At 46.5% G+C, this 19,392-nt stretch overlaps 1 protein-coding gene across 4 annotated transcripts in view; it reads right to left on the bottom strand.

Annotated features, from left to right (window-relative positions):
* LOC138818234 (sorting nexin-24) overlaps positions 1-19,392 on the bottom strand; it is a 100,240-nt gene that overhangs the window by 56,142 nt on the left and 24,706 nt on the right. Inside the window, exon 1 of one of the 4 annotated variants that reach the window (XM_070009253.1) lies at positions 7,357-7,590. The exons of the other annotated variants lie outside the window; for them this stretch is intronic. Coding sequence (XP_069865354.1) covers positions 7,357-7,422 — 66 coding nt within the window. The 5' untranslated portion in view covers positions 7,423-7,590. Of the gene's footprint in view, positions 1-7,356; positions 7,591-19,392 lie in introns of those variants that run through there. 4 annotated transcript variants of the gene reach the window in all.

The following is a 19,392-nucleotide window of genomic DNA, read 5'->3' as shown; positions in this document are numbered from 1 at the left end:
AGCCCACGGGTCTCTCGTGTTTCCCAACTTAAGTTAAGCCACTTAAAAAACACATATACACACACACACACACTGCGCAGCTGTGCAGCTTTAAATACTAAGTTTATTTATCAAAAAAGTTTACAATTTTGAGTATCAAACCAATTATGTCTTCTTCCAGATCTAGACAATGGAAGCCTCCCCGGGAGAAAGGCGGGCGTTCAGGGCGAGGCCAGGCATGCTTCACCAGCAGCTGCTTTGGGAGCAGCCTTTCTGAGCCCAAATGGAAGCGGCTGGAGAGAGAGGAAAAGGCCACTCCAAAAGCCCTTGTATTGATTTCTTTTACCCCAAACAGAGAGACTTCCTAGTTAATAGGATATATCATAATCACGTAATTTGTCTGACTGCTTTAAAAGAACAATGAATTCAAGAAAAGCTGTTCACTGGCAAAAATATAACTACTTTGCAGAGGGTTTTTGTTTTGTTTTGTTCATTGTTGTTCTTATGGGCTGCTTTTCCTTGGTAATATGACACATGTGTTCTCCATAGAGAAAGTAGAAATGTTCCCAGGAGCCTGTGCCAAGTCTAAAGTAACTGACATTGAAAACTCACGCTGCCCTAGCACAGGCCGGACGGCTTTCCATTCAGCCTTCCCTCTAGGATTAATGTCTTAGAAATTCACAGGAAAATCACCTGTGAAAATCAGGTATGACCCCCCCCCCCCATCACTCACACATACACACAGAGTCCACATAAACAGAGCGTAACTGAATCTTGGGGCATGTGTTCCCCATGATGAGTGATGCACAGACTTGCACTTTTTGATGAAGTAAAAAAGGTCACAGAATAGCGAATTAATGCCTCCAAAAGTGATTAGTATTTCGTCATTTCTTGTATGTATGTATGTACGTATGCATGCATGTATGTATGTATATGCTAGCACTAGGACTGGAACTCTAGGCCTGGGCACTGCCCCTTAGCTTTTTCTGCTCAAGGCTGATGCTGTACCCCTTGGGCCACAGCTCTACTTCCAGCTTTTTGCTGACAGCCTTCACTGCCCAGACTGCCTTCAAACCATAATCTTCAGCTCTGAGCTTTCTGAGCAGCTAAGTTGCTGGTGTGAAGCACAGTGCTGGGTCCCCATTCCTTCTTAATGTCCAAAGTATTCAAATGTCCAGAGTGGCTGCTGAAGATTTACAGACTAAGCTTTACAGCATCATTCCAACATGAACACAAAACCACTACTACCCTACAGAGGCAGGCTGCTTGTTGCTCAGAGATAAAGTCCAGCAAATTCAAATAGAGCTGATGTGGGGGAAGAAAAGGTCCATGAGACCTACTAAGGAATTACTCTGAAGATACGTACAAAGAATAGAAATGGAGCTGGGTGTCCGTGGCTCGGACCTGCACGCCTAGCTACCCAGGTGGCTGAAATTTGCTGATTGAGATTCAAAACCAGCCTGGGCAGACAAATCCAAGAGACTCTTAACCAGTAAAAAAGCTAAAAGTGCAGGAGTTGCTCAAGTGGCAGAATTCCAGCCTTGAACAAAAAAGCTAAGGGATAACACTCAGGTCCTAAATTTAATCCCCAGAACAGACATACAAAGCAAGCAAGCAAGCAAACAAATATAAAATAAAGACCAAAAGAGACTACCAACTTGACTTCTCTAGTTTCTGGATATTTCCTTTTGCTTCATCCTACCACCAAATAGTGTAAGCAAACAGACTTAGCCAATGAGTATTATTAAAAGATTCGGTTCAGCCAGGTGCAGGTGATTTACGCCTGTCATCCCAGCTACTCAGAAGGCTGAGATCTGAGGATTGTGGTTCAAAGTCAGCCCAGGCAGGAAAGTCCATGAGACTCTTAGCTCCAATTTACCACCAAAAAGCTGTAAGTGGAGCTGTGGCTCAAGTGGTAGAGCACCATTGAACTAAAAAAGCAGCACCCAGGCCCTGAGTTCAAGTCCCAGTCCCAGCACACACATGTACACACACACACACACACACACACAAACCCACAAAACAACAAAACCCTTCAGATCCCTGATGATGTGACACACAAAACCAGGCCCAGATAACGGTCTTCTCCTCGAATTGTTGGAAGCTTGTGATAAAACTGCACACAGGAAGCTGGGTGCCAGTGGCTCACGCCTGTCATCCTAGCTATTCGGAAGCTGAGATCTGAGGATCACAGTTCAAAGCCAGCCAGAGCAGGAACGTCCCTCAGACTCTTAACTCCAATGAACCACCAGAAAACCGGAAGTGGCGCTGTGGCTCAAGTGGTAGAGCTCTTGCCTTGAGCTGAAGAGCTGAGGGACAGCGCCCAGGCCCAAGCCCTAGGACGGACCAAAAAAAAACAAAAACAAAAACAAACAAACAAACAAAAAACAACCAACTGCACACAGGAAGTGTTTGTTGAGCGCTGATATATATGTAGTCTAAGGCCAGGGTCTGACCTGAAGAGACACTGGGGCTTAGCGAGCCTACTTGACTTTGTTTTGGCTACCAAGAAAAAATACATTTCATCTGACAGATGAGGAAAAATCAGAGTGGTTATTTTATCCAATTAAAATTATGATATCAACTATTTCCTAATACCAAAGCAACACTCACTTAATCTACTATTGGAATACCTCTCAAAACATTTCCTGTGATACAATGAACCTAAAATGATCAACTTTCTGGCCCGATCAACACTGCAGAACTCCTCTGGCTTCTGTCTGATTGCAACACATGACCCCCAAATGAGTTCGGTACTTTTGCTTATTCAAAGATATTCCCACTTCATTAACAAAATTCTTTATTTTCTACTTCTTTGTTAGCACCTAGGAGAAATTCCAGGCTTGAACAGATTCAAATGACTCGGATCTAAATCAGCACGGGGCTCTCCTGTGTCAGCAGGCAAATTTCCATGAAATCTCTTAGAGTTTCTCTGCTTCCATGCAAGGCGGACGCCACCGCCCATCAGGTCCAGGTCTACCTCTTTGTACCAACAGTCCAAAACAGTTTTCCTGATCTGTTTCAACTTGAAGTGTTGTCAATATATGGATTGTCTTGCTTTCTAATTCAGTGAAAAATCTAGTTTTCCATTAGTCTCTGCCTCTCTAATTTTCAATACAGCTTTACTAAATGTAATTATTAAAGGCAGATTCAAGAAAGCAATTACTGAGCTACGGGTTTGTATCTCTGAGGTCTTAATAAATGGCCAAAAGTTGTACTTACCCTAAGAGGATGAAATACATTTTTCTATAGATTAGACCTACATGCCCTACACTTTGTATATGGGGAGACACATATTAAAAACAGTGCATTAGGCACTGCCCCTTAAATCACAAGTTTTAACCCTCTTTACACTTCATTCAAAGGTGGTGCAGGCAGGTAATAGAGCTGGAAACCACACTGCAGATAGTCTGCATTCTGCTCTTCCTCCCAGGCCCTCTGGCGTGGGCAGATCTTGCGAATCTCCTTTCTCCTTTCAAGTCAAATACATCAGAATGTTAAAACCGCCGCTCATCACACCCTGTGTCCGCTCTAACAGTCTGTGAAATATGGATTGCTTTCCTAATCCATGCTACACTTGGTTCTAGATCTGGAGTAGAGTAAGATGTACAAATTCTGATGAACAGTTTCAGCAGACTTCAAACTAGGTAAAGAAGCAGGCACTGGTGGCTTACACCTGTAAAATTACTCAGGAGGTCGAGATCTGAGGAGCCCAGTTCAAAGCCAACTGGGGCAGAATAGTCTGTGTGACTCTAGCTCCAATTAACCACCAAAGAGCTGGAGGTGGGTCTGTGGCTCAAGTGGTAGAGCATCGGCTTTGAGTTGAAAAGCTGAGGGAGAGTACCCAGGCCCTGAGTTCAAGCCCCAGTACTGGCACAAAATAAATAAACGGGGGAGGGGGGGAATCAACAGTAAAGAAAAAAGATCAATAGGATCAATGACAAAGCAATACAAGAAAGTTCTATCCCAATGCTATAAACCAAATTATCTTTCTACAAAGTCCTACAGCTTGGGTGGACCCGTGATTGTGCTCATTCCAGGGTCACAATTTAGCTCTCTAGCTGAAGCCAGAGAGCAGACTCTTCATGATACAGCTGCTTGACGCTGGTCTGGGGCAAACAAGGAACTGAGTGAAGCCACTGCCTCCGGCTGCCACAGACTCGGCTGGAACCCTGCGGATTCCTGAGTGGAAGCCTCACTCTAATGTGATCCAGCTAGAGACGGAGCTTGAAGAAGATAATGGGGGTAGGCAAGGTGACACAGGGCCCTCATCTGACAGGACAGGTGTCCTCAGAGGGAAGAGAGACCAGGGATCTAGCCTTTCCTGGGTGCTGAGGGAAGGCAATGTGAGCACACAGAGAGAGGGTGAGTGCACAAGAAAGGCCCGACCGGAACCCACGGAGAGGGCATCCTGATCGTGGACCTCTGGTCCCCACAAGAGTGGGAAAGGCCTGTTTGTGGTCAGGTGTTAAAGACTCACACCTGTAATCCTAGCTACTGCGGGGGCTGAGATCCAGAGGATGACAGAAGTCAACCCAGGGCAGCAAAGTCGCTAAGACTCCATCTCCACAAGAATCAGCCAAATGCAAGGCTAGAGGTATGACGCACATGCTAGACCACAAACAAGCAAGCTAAGCAAGCATAAGGCCCTGAGTTCAAAACCCAGTACTGACGGGGAGGGGCGGGGGGGATGAGTTTCTGAAAGTCTGCAGATTAGTGGTGTCCTCCTGGGCAGATAATGGCTTTCTTTAAAATCAGTTAACAGAAACGGCTATGGAAGCCTTCATCCCTGTTTCCTTTTCTCTGCCCACAGTCTTCACTGCTTAGACAACGTCTCTGGGTTAGTCAGCCTCCTTCAAAACAGCCCCCGCCACTTTCCTGGAACACCAGGAAAGCACTGGCAGCTCTTCACTTTCCCTTACTTTTATTGACCTGATGCGTGAGCAATGGAGCTTCATGATTTCTAGATTCTGTGCTAATACATTCTGGGCAGACTCATTCGTACACTGTACCTAAAATTTCATGATGAGCAAATCACCACCATCACCATTTGAAAACAAATCTGCAACCTGAAAACCTACCACAGTGGTTTTCTTCAAGCTCTTTTTTTTTTTTTTTTTTGGTCAATTGTGGGGCCTGAACTCTGGGCCTGGGCGCTGTCCCTCAGCTCTTCAGCTCAAGACTAGTGTTCTACCACTGGAGCCACAGCACCACTTCCAGCCTTTTCTGTTTATGTGGTGCTGAGGAATCAAACCCAGGGCCTCATGCATGTGAGGCAAGCGCTCTACCACTGAGCCACCTTCCCAGCCTCCTTTCTTTCTTTTTTTGTGTGTGCTAGTCATGGGGCTTGAACTGAGGGCCGGGGAGCTGACCCTGAGCTTTTTTTCTCAAGGTTAGCACTTTATTGCTTGAGCCACAGCTGCACTTTTGGCTTTTTTTTTGGTGCTTAATTAGTGGTAAAAGTCTCAGACTTTTCTGCCTGGACTGACTTTGAATCTCATTCCTCAGATGTCAGCCTCCTGATTGGCTAGATTTATAGGCACAAGCCACTAGCACCCAGCTAAACCTTGTTTTTTAAATGTCTTACAACTAACTGAAAGCAAGAGAACTAAAGAGATATGTAATGAAGCCAGCAAATGGGCAGCATGCTTATCTTCTACAGAGACGTTAAAAACCTATGTAGTTGGTACACAGCAAATCACCAGATGAAGGTTTACTGAGCTCAGCTCTGGAGGCTGTGGGCACAGGTGACTGAAACACGGGTAAAGTGCTGTGGGTTTGTCCTCATTCTGACAATGGCCATGCCGTCTTGGATAAACCACTTCCTCTCACTTCTCACGCTGGCTACTTGGTGTATTTTGTGAACAGGGAGCAGAGGGGCCCGTGGTTTGCCCCATGTGACCGAGGCTGTGGGGCAGGGACCGAGGAGAGCCTGGAAAGGCAGAGGCCCACCCCCGCGTCCAGGCTGGGCCTCCTGGAGGGGGGCGGGCGGAGGCCGGAGCCACAGATGAAGGGCGACACTGATCAAGATGAGTCGTATTCCTAAAGTGACATCTGAATTAAAACTCTTTGTGCCACTACTTACTAAAAAAATATTAAGAACAAAACTCCACTTTAAAGATTTTGTGGCAAAAATGCTCTACTTTAGCATATTGTAATGATACGTGAATTAAAAAGTAGACTCCTCCTATGATCATTAGAAAACTGGGTCTTCAAATGGTACGAAAGAAGCTAGACAGTGGACATTTCCAAATTGCTGGACAGTGCACACCTGTAATCCCAGCACAGAAAGCTGAGGTGCAGGGGCAGGTGCTGGAGCTCATGCTTGTATTCAGGAGTCTGAGGTCTGAGGACCTCGGTGCCAGGCTAGCCCAGGCAGGCAAGCCCATGAGACTCTTATCTCCAATAAACTACGCAAAGGGGGAAAAAAGCCAGAAGTGGAGCTCCAGTGGTAGAGCGGTAGCCTTGAGAAACAGAAGCTCAGGGACAGTGCCCAGGACCAGCACAGCACAAAGAAGGAAGGAAGGAAGGAAGGAAGGGAGGGAGGGAGGGAGGGAGGGAGGGAGGGAGGGAGGGAGGGAGGGAGGGAGGGGAGGGAGGGAGGGAAGGGGGAGGGAGGGAGGGAGGGAGAGGAGGGAGGGAGGGAGGGAGGGGAGGTAGGTAAAGGGAGGGAGAGTAGAGGGAGGGAGGGAAGGATAAGGTAGGAGGATGTGAGTTCAAGGCTAGTTCAATTCCTAGTACTTCCCAGGGAGAAGAGGGAGAAAGAGGGTAAATGGGGAGAATGAGAGGGAAAGAGGGGGAGGGGGAGAGAGGGGGAGAGAGAGGGAGAAAGGAGAGCAAGCAAGCGAGCGAGAGAGAGAGAGAGAGAGAGAGAGAGAGAGAGAGAGAGAGAGAGAGAGAGAGAGAGAGAGAGAGAGAGAGAGGGGCTCTCATCAAGGTGGGAAAGATGAAGAGCATGGTGTAGTGTCCTGGCTGCCTGAAGAAGTCAGTCCCTCCTTGGACAGGTGTGATGACGTGCTGTCCCTGGGTCGGATCCTGACTGCAGTGCAGAGGGCAGGAAGAGAGCCGCAGCTCTCCCTGGGCCACTGGGAGACACAGATTAAGTGAGGATAAGCAGGTGATGACGGCAGGGGGAGCTGGAAGGAAGTCTAGCATCCGACAGAGGAGCTTGGCGGGAAGGACCACCCAGACGGCGCGACCGCTGCTGCTGCTGCTGCTGCTGCTGCGCTGGCTTGTGAGGCACAGCGGGGAGCTGCACTGGCTTGTGAGGGGCGTCCTCGGGCAGGCGGCGCACAGGCCTGCTGCGTGCCTGGCCTGACCGTGACAATTCTGTCCACATTGCTCCCACACTCCGAATGTATCTTTTTGTGCCCATACTGGGGTTTGAATTCCTGGCGTAGTTCTCTTGCTTGGCTTTTTCACACAAGGCTGGTGTTCTGCCATTTGAGCCACACCCCCGCTTCTGGCTTTTTGCTGGTTAACTGGAGAGAGGAGTTTCAGGGACTTCTTTTCTGCCCAGGCTGGCTTCTAACTGTGATCTTCCAATCTCAGCTTCTTGAGTAGCTAGGATTACAGACATGAACTGCCAGGAGTGGGCTTCTGGATTTATCTCTGCAGAGATAAAACCCGAGTTCAAATTTCAGTTTTATCATATCCTAGCTCTATGACCTACAGGGTTATTAAACACACCGAGCACCATGTTTGCATCTATTAAGTAGAAAACAATAATACCTTCTCTGTAAGAATCGAAATAAGTTAATATTTATAAAGTACAGAGTATGGTAGCTAGCATAAAAACAGCTACCGAATTTTCCATTAGCTAAGTGTCCCTGAATTGTAGTCAATGACATTGAAATTGTTTAAAATAGCATTTAATGAAATGTTTACAAGCCTCCGTTCCAATACATCTACATGCTTTTCTTTTAGCTTAGTAATGAAGAATCTAAGCAGTGCACTCTTGAAACACGTCTCCGCTGGCTACATGGCCAGACCATATTTCTTTTCCAGTATGAAAGATAATTTCACGTGTAGAACAATTTAATGGCGTGTTATAATTTACTATTTTAAATAGCAATACAATCATATGGGGGTGTTTGGTTTGGGGGACTGACTACAAGCCTCTCACTTGGCTTTTGCTGTTGTTTGGTTGGGTTCCCCTCCCACACCCCGCTCAAGGCTGGCACTTTACCACCTTAGCCCACAGCTCCACTTCCAGCTGTCTGGGGGTTCACTGGAGGAATCTCCCGAACTTTTCTGTTTAGGCTGGCTTCGGACCGCAGTCCTCCAATCTTAGTCTCCGGAGGAGCTACCTGTATGAACCACCTGTGCCTGGCCAATCATATGGTCTGGAAACGGACAGGAGGTGACACACAGTGAGCGGGGCACCTCTCTGTCCACCGGGCCTCTGGGGGGGGGGGGTGGCATCAAGCCTGTGAACAGTGAGGGCCGGCACCGACCCCCCCCTTCTCCAGACCAGGCCTTCTCACCAAGCAGTGGCTCTTCCTCGTCTTCCGTGGGTGGCCAAGCAGCGCCCCATAAACGTCTTTGGGCCTGCAGCTCTTTCTGAACAGGCCAGCTTTCCGTCGCACAGTTCTAGCAATGACTGATGTCCCAAATGGGTGGAAATACAGCCTCTTCGCGGCATCAGGTATTCTTTGTCAAAAATGAGCATCCGCTAATAACTTTTGACTGAGTTCATAACAGCTCACCTATATAATCACTATGCGGTAACTCCAAAGAATGTTTTCCCCTAACTTACAGAGGAACATCTGTTCTGTTTTTGTCGTATAACGGGATCATTTTCTTTCGTGTTTATGTAGGAAAACTGCCGGCCGCTCCCATACCCAAGATGTCAGCTGTCGACCACGTCCATCGCTGAGATTTCCCCCTCCCTCCCTCCCACCCACCCTGGGTATGCTGTCAAGTTTCTAGTTTCTGACGTGCACGTGCATCACTCAATGACATCTGACAGCAGTGAAAGGCCACAGAAAACTGCTTATTGATCAGAGCAAAACTAGTTGACGGAACAGATGAGGTTGTATCACAGAGACGCAGCCACATTCGGGCGCTGACATTTGGCTCCCCATACACACGGCCTAATGGAATACAACTTCATTACATCATGCCACTAGTTCTGACAGCTCAGAGCCGTCTCCTGCCTGTTTTGTCTATGTGGTGATGAGGACAATCTATTTGTGCTGGTATCAGTGAATCACGAACCTGATTTGTTCATGAACACTTGCAAACTACTTGTGAATGTGTCCTGACAAATAGACCAAGTGATGCTGAAATCTCAATCCTACCAAAATCTAATTGTGCTGTCTAGTAAGGAAAAAAATACCATTACCATATAGAGAGTTACAAGGGCTCAGCTGAAAACTTTTCTAGAACTCTGGAAAGATGTGTAAAAGAGTGGTGCTTTGATTCTTTTGCTCTTTTTCTCCCAATAGAAAAAGAATGAAAAACTGTTAACTTGAGGTACAGCTAAAACTCACTTTTTTTTTTTTAAATCTTGAGGCTTGAACTCAAGGCCTGGGTACTGTCCCTTAGCTTTTTTTTTCCCCCTCACGGCTGGCATTCTACCTCTTGAACCACAGCTCTACTTCCTGCTTTTTGGTGGCTAACTGAAAATAAGAGTCTTACGGACTCTCCTGTCCTACCTGGCTTCAAATTACGATCCTCAGATCTCTTCCAATGCGTAGAGAGGATTGCAGGCAAGAGCCAGTGGCACCAGGCTTAAAACGGACTTATAACCAGCAGAACGCAACTGTTTCTAAGAACGGCAATATCAAGCGGAGCCCAGCCTCTCCACTCAACTCCTTTTAGTTTAGCAATAACAGCGTCAACCCCCACACACCTCCACTGTCAGTGGGAAGCAGATCACCAAGTGAGAGACCTCTGCCCTCACTAGCACAGAACGGTAACTCACACAGACTTGGTATTTTGCACTGTGGTTCTGCAAACATAAGAAAAGGCCACAGAGGCAACTGGGCCAGAATCACCATCCTCGGCCTCCAATGTGGGGGACGCAATGTTCTCCCCTGAGGTCTGGCTGGCTTTTGTCTCTTCTCAACTCCCCTCTTGAGGGACTTCGCCCCAACTCCACAGCTCACCCAGCCCTCACAATCTGTCCCCCTATCTGGTCTTTAGGTTTTTTTTCATTAAATCGGGTTTTCACTTCAGTGTGATTTAAAGAAAACGATGGATATAGGAAATCGCAATCACTTACCACCCCCCCAAAAAAAAAAGAAGGGGAGGAGAAGAACAGAGTGTTCACTTTTAAATGATGGTTTTTGCTGAATGCTCTGGGCCTGAGCTGCTCTCTCTTACTAAGGTAGAGAGATTAGCAATGTCAAATTAGAGCTTTTGGAGCCCTTTTAGGGGTGTGGGGGAAGTGGCATAGGATTAAAAGGTAAGTACAGTGTCTGGGTGCCACTTAGATCATTTCCTGCCGCGCGGTGGCCCCTCTCCAAGGCGGGAGCAGCCTGGAGTGCAGCAGGACGGGGAGCTGGGGTTCTGACAGTGCCCAGGCTCCAGTCCACCCTTCCCACTTACTGTTTGACCCCCAGCGAGTCTCTCAACCTCTGTGGATCTCCCATTCCTGGCCTCCAGCTTCCCAGGTATTGCTCAGCACTTCCGGGGGCAGATAGGACCCATTCCTATTCTTCAAAAAACAATCAATAAAAACAAGAACCACATGCTAAATGGCTCACACCTATAATCTAGCTACTAGGGAAGTTGAGATCTGAGGATCACAGTTCAAAGTCTAGCTGGGAAGGAAAGCCTGTGAGACTCAAAACCAGCAAAAGGCTGAAAGTGGAGGCGTGGTTCAAGTGGTAGAGTAGCAACGTTGGATGAAAAAGCTAAGCGGTAGCACCCAGATCCTGAGTTCAAGCCCCAGTACAGACACAAAGAAAATCAACAACAACAAATACCTCCAAAGAACCAAAACCTAAACCTCTTGATGAGAAATTGGCACAGACAGACTGCTCAGTGGACACCAGCTACAACCACAAAGGAGCAGGGAGTTACAGTATGCGACTGCACAGGATAGATAATGATAGCAAATATTCCCAAAAGGCTAGAAGAAGGGCTTCAGCACTCAGACATTAATTAAATGAACTTAAATGAAATGAGTGCTTACCCTGAGTTGAGCTCCAGGTTAGGCCACACAGTCAGCCAGGCCCGTGCCCAATGGCACCATCATTTCAGTCCAGAGACACATAGGTGGCACATTCACAGATCAGTGCTTTTAATGTTAATACGTGGTCTGTCTCTAAATCTCACTGATTGTGGCTACTAGAAAATATGGGCTGGATACGAGTGGCTCACGCCTATAACCCTAGCTACTCAGGAGGCTGAGATCTGAGGATCACGGTTCAAAGCCAGTCCCCACAGGAAAACAAAAACGCCAGAAGTGAAGCTGTAGCTCAAGTGACAGAGCACTAGCTTTGGGCAAAAAAGGATAAGAGACAGTGTCTGGGCTCTGAGTTCAAGTCCTAGCCTGAGATTTATATTATATACATTTTTATATTCTATATTTATATATTTATATTTATACATGTATAGGATATGCAGAAAAATAACTTAGAACACATTTGTGGAATAAGTAGAGTATTCTCACTGGAAACAACAGTCCATAAGCAAGGAAAGACAGCTTATCAGAGGTATAAAACTTTTACAACCATAGCCTTTTTGAACAGATTCACACAGCAGTTATGCTTTCAATGACAGGCGGTTGGGGGCAGATACTCTCATCTAAATCCTAGATATTCAGGAGGTACCTTCTCATTGGTATAGTGCCATCAAGTAGAATTTGTCTCCATCTTCATTGCTGACACCAGGGAAAGTAAGGTCAAAGGTGACGTAACACAGACTGTGGGAACAGCCCTATGTTCTAAGTGGGTGGGCAGCACCGGCCATCCCCTATTAGGGCCACACTGGGTACGTGACAAACAGACAGAATGTTCCTGATGGCTGCCCACAGCCTACCTGCCTGGATCCCTCATTTCCTACGTCCCATAATGATGTTAAAAATATCCAAATAGCCTTTGGCAGAAAAAAAAACCTCCCCCAGCCCTGCCCCAGAGCACACCCCACCCGCAAGAGTCTTCTTGACATCACCCGTCAGTCATGAAGGTGCCAGGAGCTTTCTTCGGAAGGCAAAGCCCATGCCTAATGGCTTCCTGCAAGAAATCACCAGCCCTGCGCTGGGCAGCTGAGCCGGGCACTGGCAGAAGCAGGCATGCGCGAGGGAGGGCACTGAGCACAGCACTGCCCGGCGCGACTGACCGCCACGGCAAAGCCACCAAGACACAGAAGACTCAAAACCAGCACTTTTAGCTTCTGAAGAGGCCAAGAAAGCAGAGAAGCCAAAGAAAACAGACTCGGGTACTTAGACAACACACGTCCACTGACAGAATGGAAAACAGGGTCATTACAATTATGAGGCGTGGTAAGAGCTGGCTCTCAGCATGAAGCATTGGACATTCAAATGAAACATGAAATCCAAACTCCCCTGTACAACCTTTCGATGTGTGGAAATTTCTAATAAGAAACTAAATGATTATTATTATTATTTGCTTTAAAAATGTTCCAGCCAGGTGCTGGTGGCTCGTGCCTGTAATCCTAGGTACTCAACAGGCTGAGATCTGCAGATCTCAGTTCGACATCAGCCAGGTCAAGAAGGTCTGTGTGACTCTTCATCACCACTTAACCACCAACCAGCAAGAAACGGAGCTGTGGCTTAAGTAGTGGAGCCACCAGCCTTGGGTGGAGGAAGGTAAGGTACAGCACTCAGGCCTTGAGTTCAAGCCTCAGTACAAGTACTAAAAAAACAAAAAGTTTCATCCACTCCAGAGAAACAACAACTCTGGAAAGTGTCTTAATGAATATGTAGAGTACCTAAAAATACTTAAAGACTCATCAGAGAGAAAACTTATTCTCTGCACATTTATAGATAGTTCAAATACTTGCGCTGTCATAAACATCTGCAGTGAAGAAATCAATTCTCTAGAACAAAGGCTTCTAACAATAAGATTCTACACAGAGAGAGAGAAGGGGGGGAGGGGACACGTGTAAAATGACCCATTATTTTTACAGTTTAACTGGTGAGTCCAGGGCTGGGCGCAGGTCTGTGGTAGAGCAGTTGCCTGGCATGGACCAGGCACTGGGTTTCATCCCCAGCGCCACAGAAAGAAAAAAAGAAAATGTTAGTCCACCGATAGGTGGATTCTTATCATGTACCCCAAAGAAATCTACCAGGCACGGACACACACAGGCAAGGTTGGCGGGGCTGGGAAGGTGGTTCAGTGGTAGAGCGCTTGCCTTGCATGCATAAGGCCCTGGGTTCGATTCCTCAGCACCACATAAGCAAAAAGAAAAAAAAGCTGGAAGTGGTGCTGTGGCTCAAGTGATAGCGTGCTAGCCTTGAGCTGAAGAGCTGAGGGACAGCGCCCAGGCCCAGAGTTCAAGCCCCACGACCGGACCCAAAAAAAAAAAAAAAAAAGTTGGCAACGGCAGCAGAGAGAAAAGAACAACGTTGAGGCATCTTGAAGGTGATTTCTAAACATACACCCAGGAAAGGGGCACAAATGATCTTGCTTACTATGCAAAGCTGCTTTGAAAAGAAGGCGGTAATGACACTTGATTTTGGAAATGCCTTCAGTGACATCTTTGATTTCCATTTAATGTACACAGTGACACCTACTGGCTCCCGGCTGAGACAGGAAAGTCAAGATGGAGAATGCAGGCCCACGTCTGTCTACTCTCAAAGGACAAGAGTGTAAAACACTGCATCCATCTCTCCAGTCGATCCTGGCCACGTAAGTAGAGCACAGTGGGCCCGCCATGGAGTTTGTAGGCATTGCTCGTGTTCAGTTCCCCAAGTTCAAACCCTGTGAGCATGTCTGATGGATGGCGCTGAGCCTCAGAGCTCACTGACATCAATGTTTGGTTGAGAGTAGTGCAAGATGTGCTCACTTTTTAAAATCGTATAAGCCAAGCCGGGTGCTGGCGGTCATGCCTGTAACCTTAACTACTCAGGAGGCTGACATCAGAGGAGAGGTTTGAAGCCTGCCTGAGAAGAAAAGTCTGTGAGATTCTTATCTTCAATCAGCTGCCAAATATCCAGAAGGAGAACTGTGAATCAAGTGGTAGAAGGCCAACCCTGAGCAGAAAAAGCTAAGGGACAACTCTCAGGCCCTGAGTTCAAGCCCCAACACACACGCACACACACACACACATACACACACACACACACACACACACACACACACACTCATAAAAGCTAAGAAAACAGCAGTAGAGAGGAGTAAGCTGTTTCATAAATAAGCTGTGGCAAATTATAAATTATAAATAAGAAATAAGCTGTGTTCAGTCACAGAAACAAAGCAAGACTTAAGACTTGCTTTTTTTCCTTCCTTCCTTCCCCTCCCCCCTCCTTCCCTCCCTTCCTTCTTTCCTTCCTTCCTCCCTCTCTCTCTCCCCCCTCTCTTTTGGTGCCAGTCCTGGGCTTGAACTCAGGACCTGGGCACTGTCCCTAAGTTTGTTTTTTGTTGTTGTTGTTTTTGCTCAAGGCTAGTAGTGCTCTAACACTTGAGCCACAGCATCACTTCTGGATTTTTGGATAGTTAATTGGAAAAAAAAAAAAAAAAGCCTCACAGGCTTTCTTGCCCAGCTGGCTTTGAACGGAGATCCTCGGATCTCAGCCTCCTGAGTGGCTGGGATGACAGGCGTGGGTCAGCGGCGAGTGTCCAGCCAACTTTTTTAAATCAACTATACATATGCTATTGTTGAGTTCAGCCACAAACAGCAAAATAAACTGAAGATGAAGCCGCCAGAAAGAATGTGGATAAGTGGGTGGCAGCCATCAGAAATCAGCTTAACCATATGGAATCTAACGTTAGTTAACACAATGATCTGGGTGGCTTCCACCACTCAGAGCAAAGAGCCTGAGCATCTTGGCCGCAACAATTCAACCAGCCTCAGTCCAGTGGGGTCAGCCGGAGTGACATGAATATGCACAGGACAAGGTCTGTCTGTGAGGTCAGCCTGTGGACAAAATCTAGTTATCTTAGAAAAAATGTGCAACTCACTTGCCAAAATCTCACTGGTGAGGACGGTTGGAGCATGCTGCTAACGTTTCCATGGAGTCTACAGCAAAGACTGCTGGGATCAATTAGTCATGCCTGCCCTAGCCCTGGGGAAAGGTGCGCCAAAGGTCTGCAAACCCATTACTTCAAGATGAAAGACAAACCATGCTTTATAAACCCACCTACCACACACTGCTGTGTGTACAAGTGCTTGCGAGTGTGTGTGAGTGTGTTTTAGTCTTTCTGTTCCAAGTGAAATCCATTTTGAAAAAGAGCCTCATATTTTGGTTCAATAAGCAAAAGGGGAGATTTTCTTTGGATGGCTTAAGAAGCATGAGCCATTGCTAAATGAGAGCATTAAAAGAATTACAAGGGACTGGGAAGGTGGCTCAGTGGTAGAGCGCTTGCCTTGCATGCATGAGGCCCTGGGTTCAATTCTTCAGCATCACATAAGCAGAAAAAGTCAGAAGTGGCGCTGTGGCTCAAGTGGTAGAGCACTAGCCTTGAGCTGAAGAGCTGAGGGACAGCGCCCAGGCCCAGAGTCCAGCCCCTATGACCGACAAAAAAAAAAAAAAAAAAAAAAGAATTAGGAGAAAGCCATTCAGGGTAAGAACATTTGTTACGCAATGAAGACAAGGCACAATTTTGTGTGATTATTTAAAATTGTACAATCTGAAAGCTTTCCATGATTTGGGTTTTTTAAGGCTTAACTGATATAAACTAAAAACTATCCCTGGAATATTTACCAAGATTCACACGACTGTCCTCCAGATACAGAGTATTGATCTATTTGGAGTTTTCTCTGGAAGTTAGCACCTGAAGGCTTCCAGGAATTCCGCACTAAAGGATGAAGGTCACTGTTGCCATGGTCCTTCCAATCACCACACACACACACACACACACACACACACACACACTCACACACACACACACACACACACACACACACACACACACACACACACACACACGAGGCACAGCAGAGACGTCAGCTGGAAGATGGAACCCAAGACTCTTGGCTTTCTTTTTTGGATAATGTGTTTGCATTGGCACACATGAATGTACAAATGGGGTTCACTCTGACAATGGCATATATGTTCTGTCTGGAGCATTCTGAACAAGCTCACTTCCTCTGCCTTATTCTGCTTAGTCCTTCCTCTGCCCCAGCTCACTGACAAGCAAGATGTTGTGGGTTTCATTAGTCTATCTTCAGGTATGTATGTGTGCGTGTATGTACATACACATACATACATAGACACGGACACATATTATAGGTAACTCTTTCATCTTCACCATTCCCCAGCCCCCCCCTTGCTGCTGCCCTCCCCCCTGTGAAATTCTTTTAAACCCCTGCCCTATTCTTGTTATCTTCATTTTAGGGCTATCTATTTATGACTGCAAACAGGTGACCCTTGGGCTTTCAGAGTCTGACATATCTCACTCAACATGATGATTCTCCAGTTCCATCCGTTTTCCTGCAGATGACCCAATTTCATTCTTCCCTATAGTCATAGTTCATTGTTTAAAGAAAATGCAGAAAAGAATAACCACATTTTCTTTATCCGTTCCTCACTTGCCAGGCAACCTATGCGGATTCCACAGCTGGGCTGCTGTGAATAGAGCTGTGATAGGAGGGTATGAGCACTCTCTTAAATGTTCATCTACACTCCTTTAGATGATGCCACTCCTATGATGCAGCTATACTAATAACCCCCATGCTGTTGATCCATTCTGATCCTGCAGGGCTGCAGTATGGCCTAGGGCCTGCATTTCTATTATTTATTTATTTATTTATTTACTGCCAGTCCTGGGGACTGAACTCAGGGCCTAGGCACTGTACCTGGGCTTCTTTAGCTCAAGGCTGGCACTCTACCATTAGAGCCACAGCTCTACTTCAGGCTTTTTCTGTGTAGGTGGTACTGAGGAATCGAACCCAGGGCTTCATGCACACTAGGCAAGCACTCTACCACTGAGCCACCTTCCCCGCCCCTCGGGCCTGCGTTGCTAACGGGTCACTAGAGCAGCTGAGCCACGGGCCTGTAGCAGGGCTCTAAATACGCAGTGGCTTGTTTATAAGCCGTGGCTTCTAAAAGTTGAGTGTGCTGTCAGTGATACATTTCCAGAGGCAACCCGAAAGAAACGAATGCGTCAGATAGATACCACACGTGTAGCAAATGTTTCAGAATCAGAAGACACAGTGGTGATGTGCAAATGGGGGAAGAATGATGAAAGAAAGGGAGATATGAAGTAAGCAAGATGCACGGCACGCGTAATCTCACCTGATGACTCGGAAGCCCTTTGTACAACCAAAAAGTAAAAGAGAAAGACAGAAAATATAACTGCAGAGCCTAAAGTAATTTTCAGTGAGGTAAGATGAGTCTCATTTTTTTTGCCCACATTCCTGTTGTCTTTGGCAAGGAAAGCCCCCTCCCGCATCCTACCTATGTCCCAACTGGACGGGTCTGTGTCGACAAGCAGACCCTCAGAACCTATTAAAATTAGAGCCCACTGATAGCCGCGGGACATGACAAATCGCAGGCCAGGAGGCTGATACCAGGGAGCGTGCTTCTGAGCTGGGGGCCAGTCCGATTTGCAAGCAAATGGTCTTGTGTGCGGCCAGCACGCTCCGTACATGACAAACCGAAGCAATTTCAGTGCTGTCTGCGGTCCAGGGGAGATTTCTCCGATGCTGCTGGTGGTTAGTTTACAGAATTGTGCAGAGTTCCCAGATTTGAATCACTTGGGGCTTGAAAGGGCTTCACTTGACAAGCTACAAATAATTACACTCTACTCTTTCCATTGTACTCTATTATTTTGCCCCTCTTATCTCTAGGATTTGAGCTTTTGTGAACAAGTAAGGTCGCTTCTATTTTGACCACAACACAACAAAACATTGTTCTTTTCTGATATGATAAATAAAACAAGGTCTTGCAGACTAAACATTTTTATCAGGCCTATTTTCTACTTTTTATAGGCAAAACCCAGCTCTGAGCTCTATTAGAAGGCCTGAGCTGGACATAAAAGCAAGCAGGCGGGTGCATGCAGCCTCTCTAAGTTTTATCATCTAACTGGATTTTTAAAACTCATCTGAAAAAATGCAGTCCCTCAGGAGACTGAAATCTGAGAACTGCAGTTCAAAGCCAGTCCATCAGAAAAGTCTGTAAGACTCTTACCACTAATTAAGCACCCAAAAAGCCAGAAGTGCAGCTGTGGCTCAAGTGATAGAGCGCTAGCGTTGAGCAAAAAAGCTCAGGGACAGCTCCCAGGCCCTGAGTTCAAGACCCAGGACTAGCACCAAAATAAAAGGCAGCATTAGCTAACAGTAGCTTTCCCAATATTCTACTTCGCTCACCCACCCAACTCTGTTCTATCAGCCTATTCATTCAGATGGTTTTGGTGTGTGTGTGTGGAGGGGTGGTGGTATTGCTTATTTATTTGTTTTTCTAGTATTTGGGTTTAACCTCAAGGCCTCAAACTCTCACATGACATTCTCTGCTCAAGGCTAGCACTCTACCACTTGAGTCAGAGCTCCACTTCTGTCTTTCTTCTGGTTAATTGAAGATAAGAGTCTCATGGATTTAACTGTCTGAGCCGGCTTCAAACCGAGATCCTCAGATCTTGAGTAGTGAGGATTACAAGCATTAGCCACGAGAATGCAGCTGCAGACGTTCTTAGTGGAAAAGGTTTTCCACCTTGGCAGGCAAGTCGAACGAAGCTGCCCGGGTCTGCCACACGTTCCTCAGAAACACCAGCCCCTATTTATTCTATTTATTTATTCTACTTCTGAAAGATGGCAGAGAAAGCATCTCCTGCTTCCCTCAGAATAAATATTGATAACTGTGCCATATATTTTAAGTTAGAAGACACAAAACTTTAAGAAATCACAAGATTCAAAAACGTGTGGCAGTTTTGTTTGTCCAAACTCAAACTTCAACACTGTCGAAACTTTCCATTCCCCAAGATTTCTTTTAAATAATCTACAACAGGGCTGGACACTGGGTGGCTCATGCCCGTGATCTTAGCCACTCCGGAGGCTGAGGTCTGAAGATCACAATTCAAAACCAGCCCTGGGCAGAAAAGACTCCGAGGCTCTTCTCTCCAGCTAACCACCAAAAAGCCAGAAATAGCTATGGCTTAAGTGGGAGAGCATCATTTGAGTGAAAAAGCAAAGGGCCAGCATGTTGGCCCTGAATTCAAGCCCCAAATAAACAAATAAACAAGCCCCAAAATAAACAAATAAATGAATAATCTCAACAAAGCAGGTGATGTATGCCCAGCACTTGGGAGATCAAAGGAGGAGGACTGGAGTTCAAGGCCACCT

This window comes from Dipodomys merriami, unplaced genomic scaffold, assembly GCF_024711535.1.
Source record: "Dipodomys merriami isolate MVZ:Mamm:240054 unplaced genomic scaffold, mDipMer1.0.p SCAF_72, whole genome shotgun sequence".
NCBI lineage: Eukaryota > Metazoa > Chordata > Mammalia > Rodentia > Heteromyidae > Dipodomys > Dipodomys merriami.
This window is presented reverse-complemented; position numbering and strand designations above follow the sequence as displayed.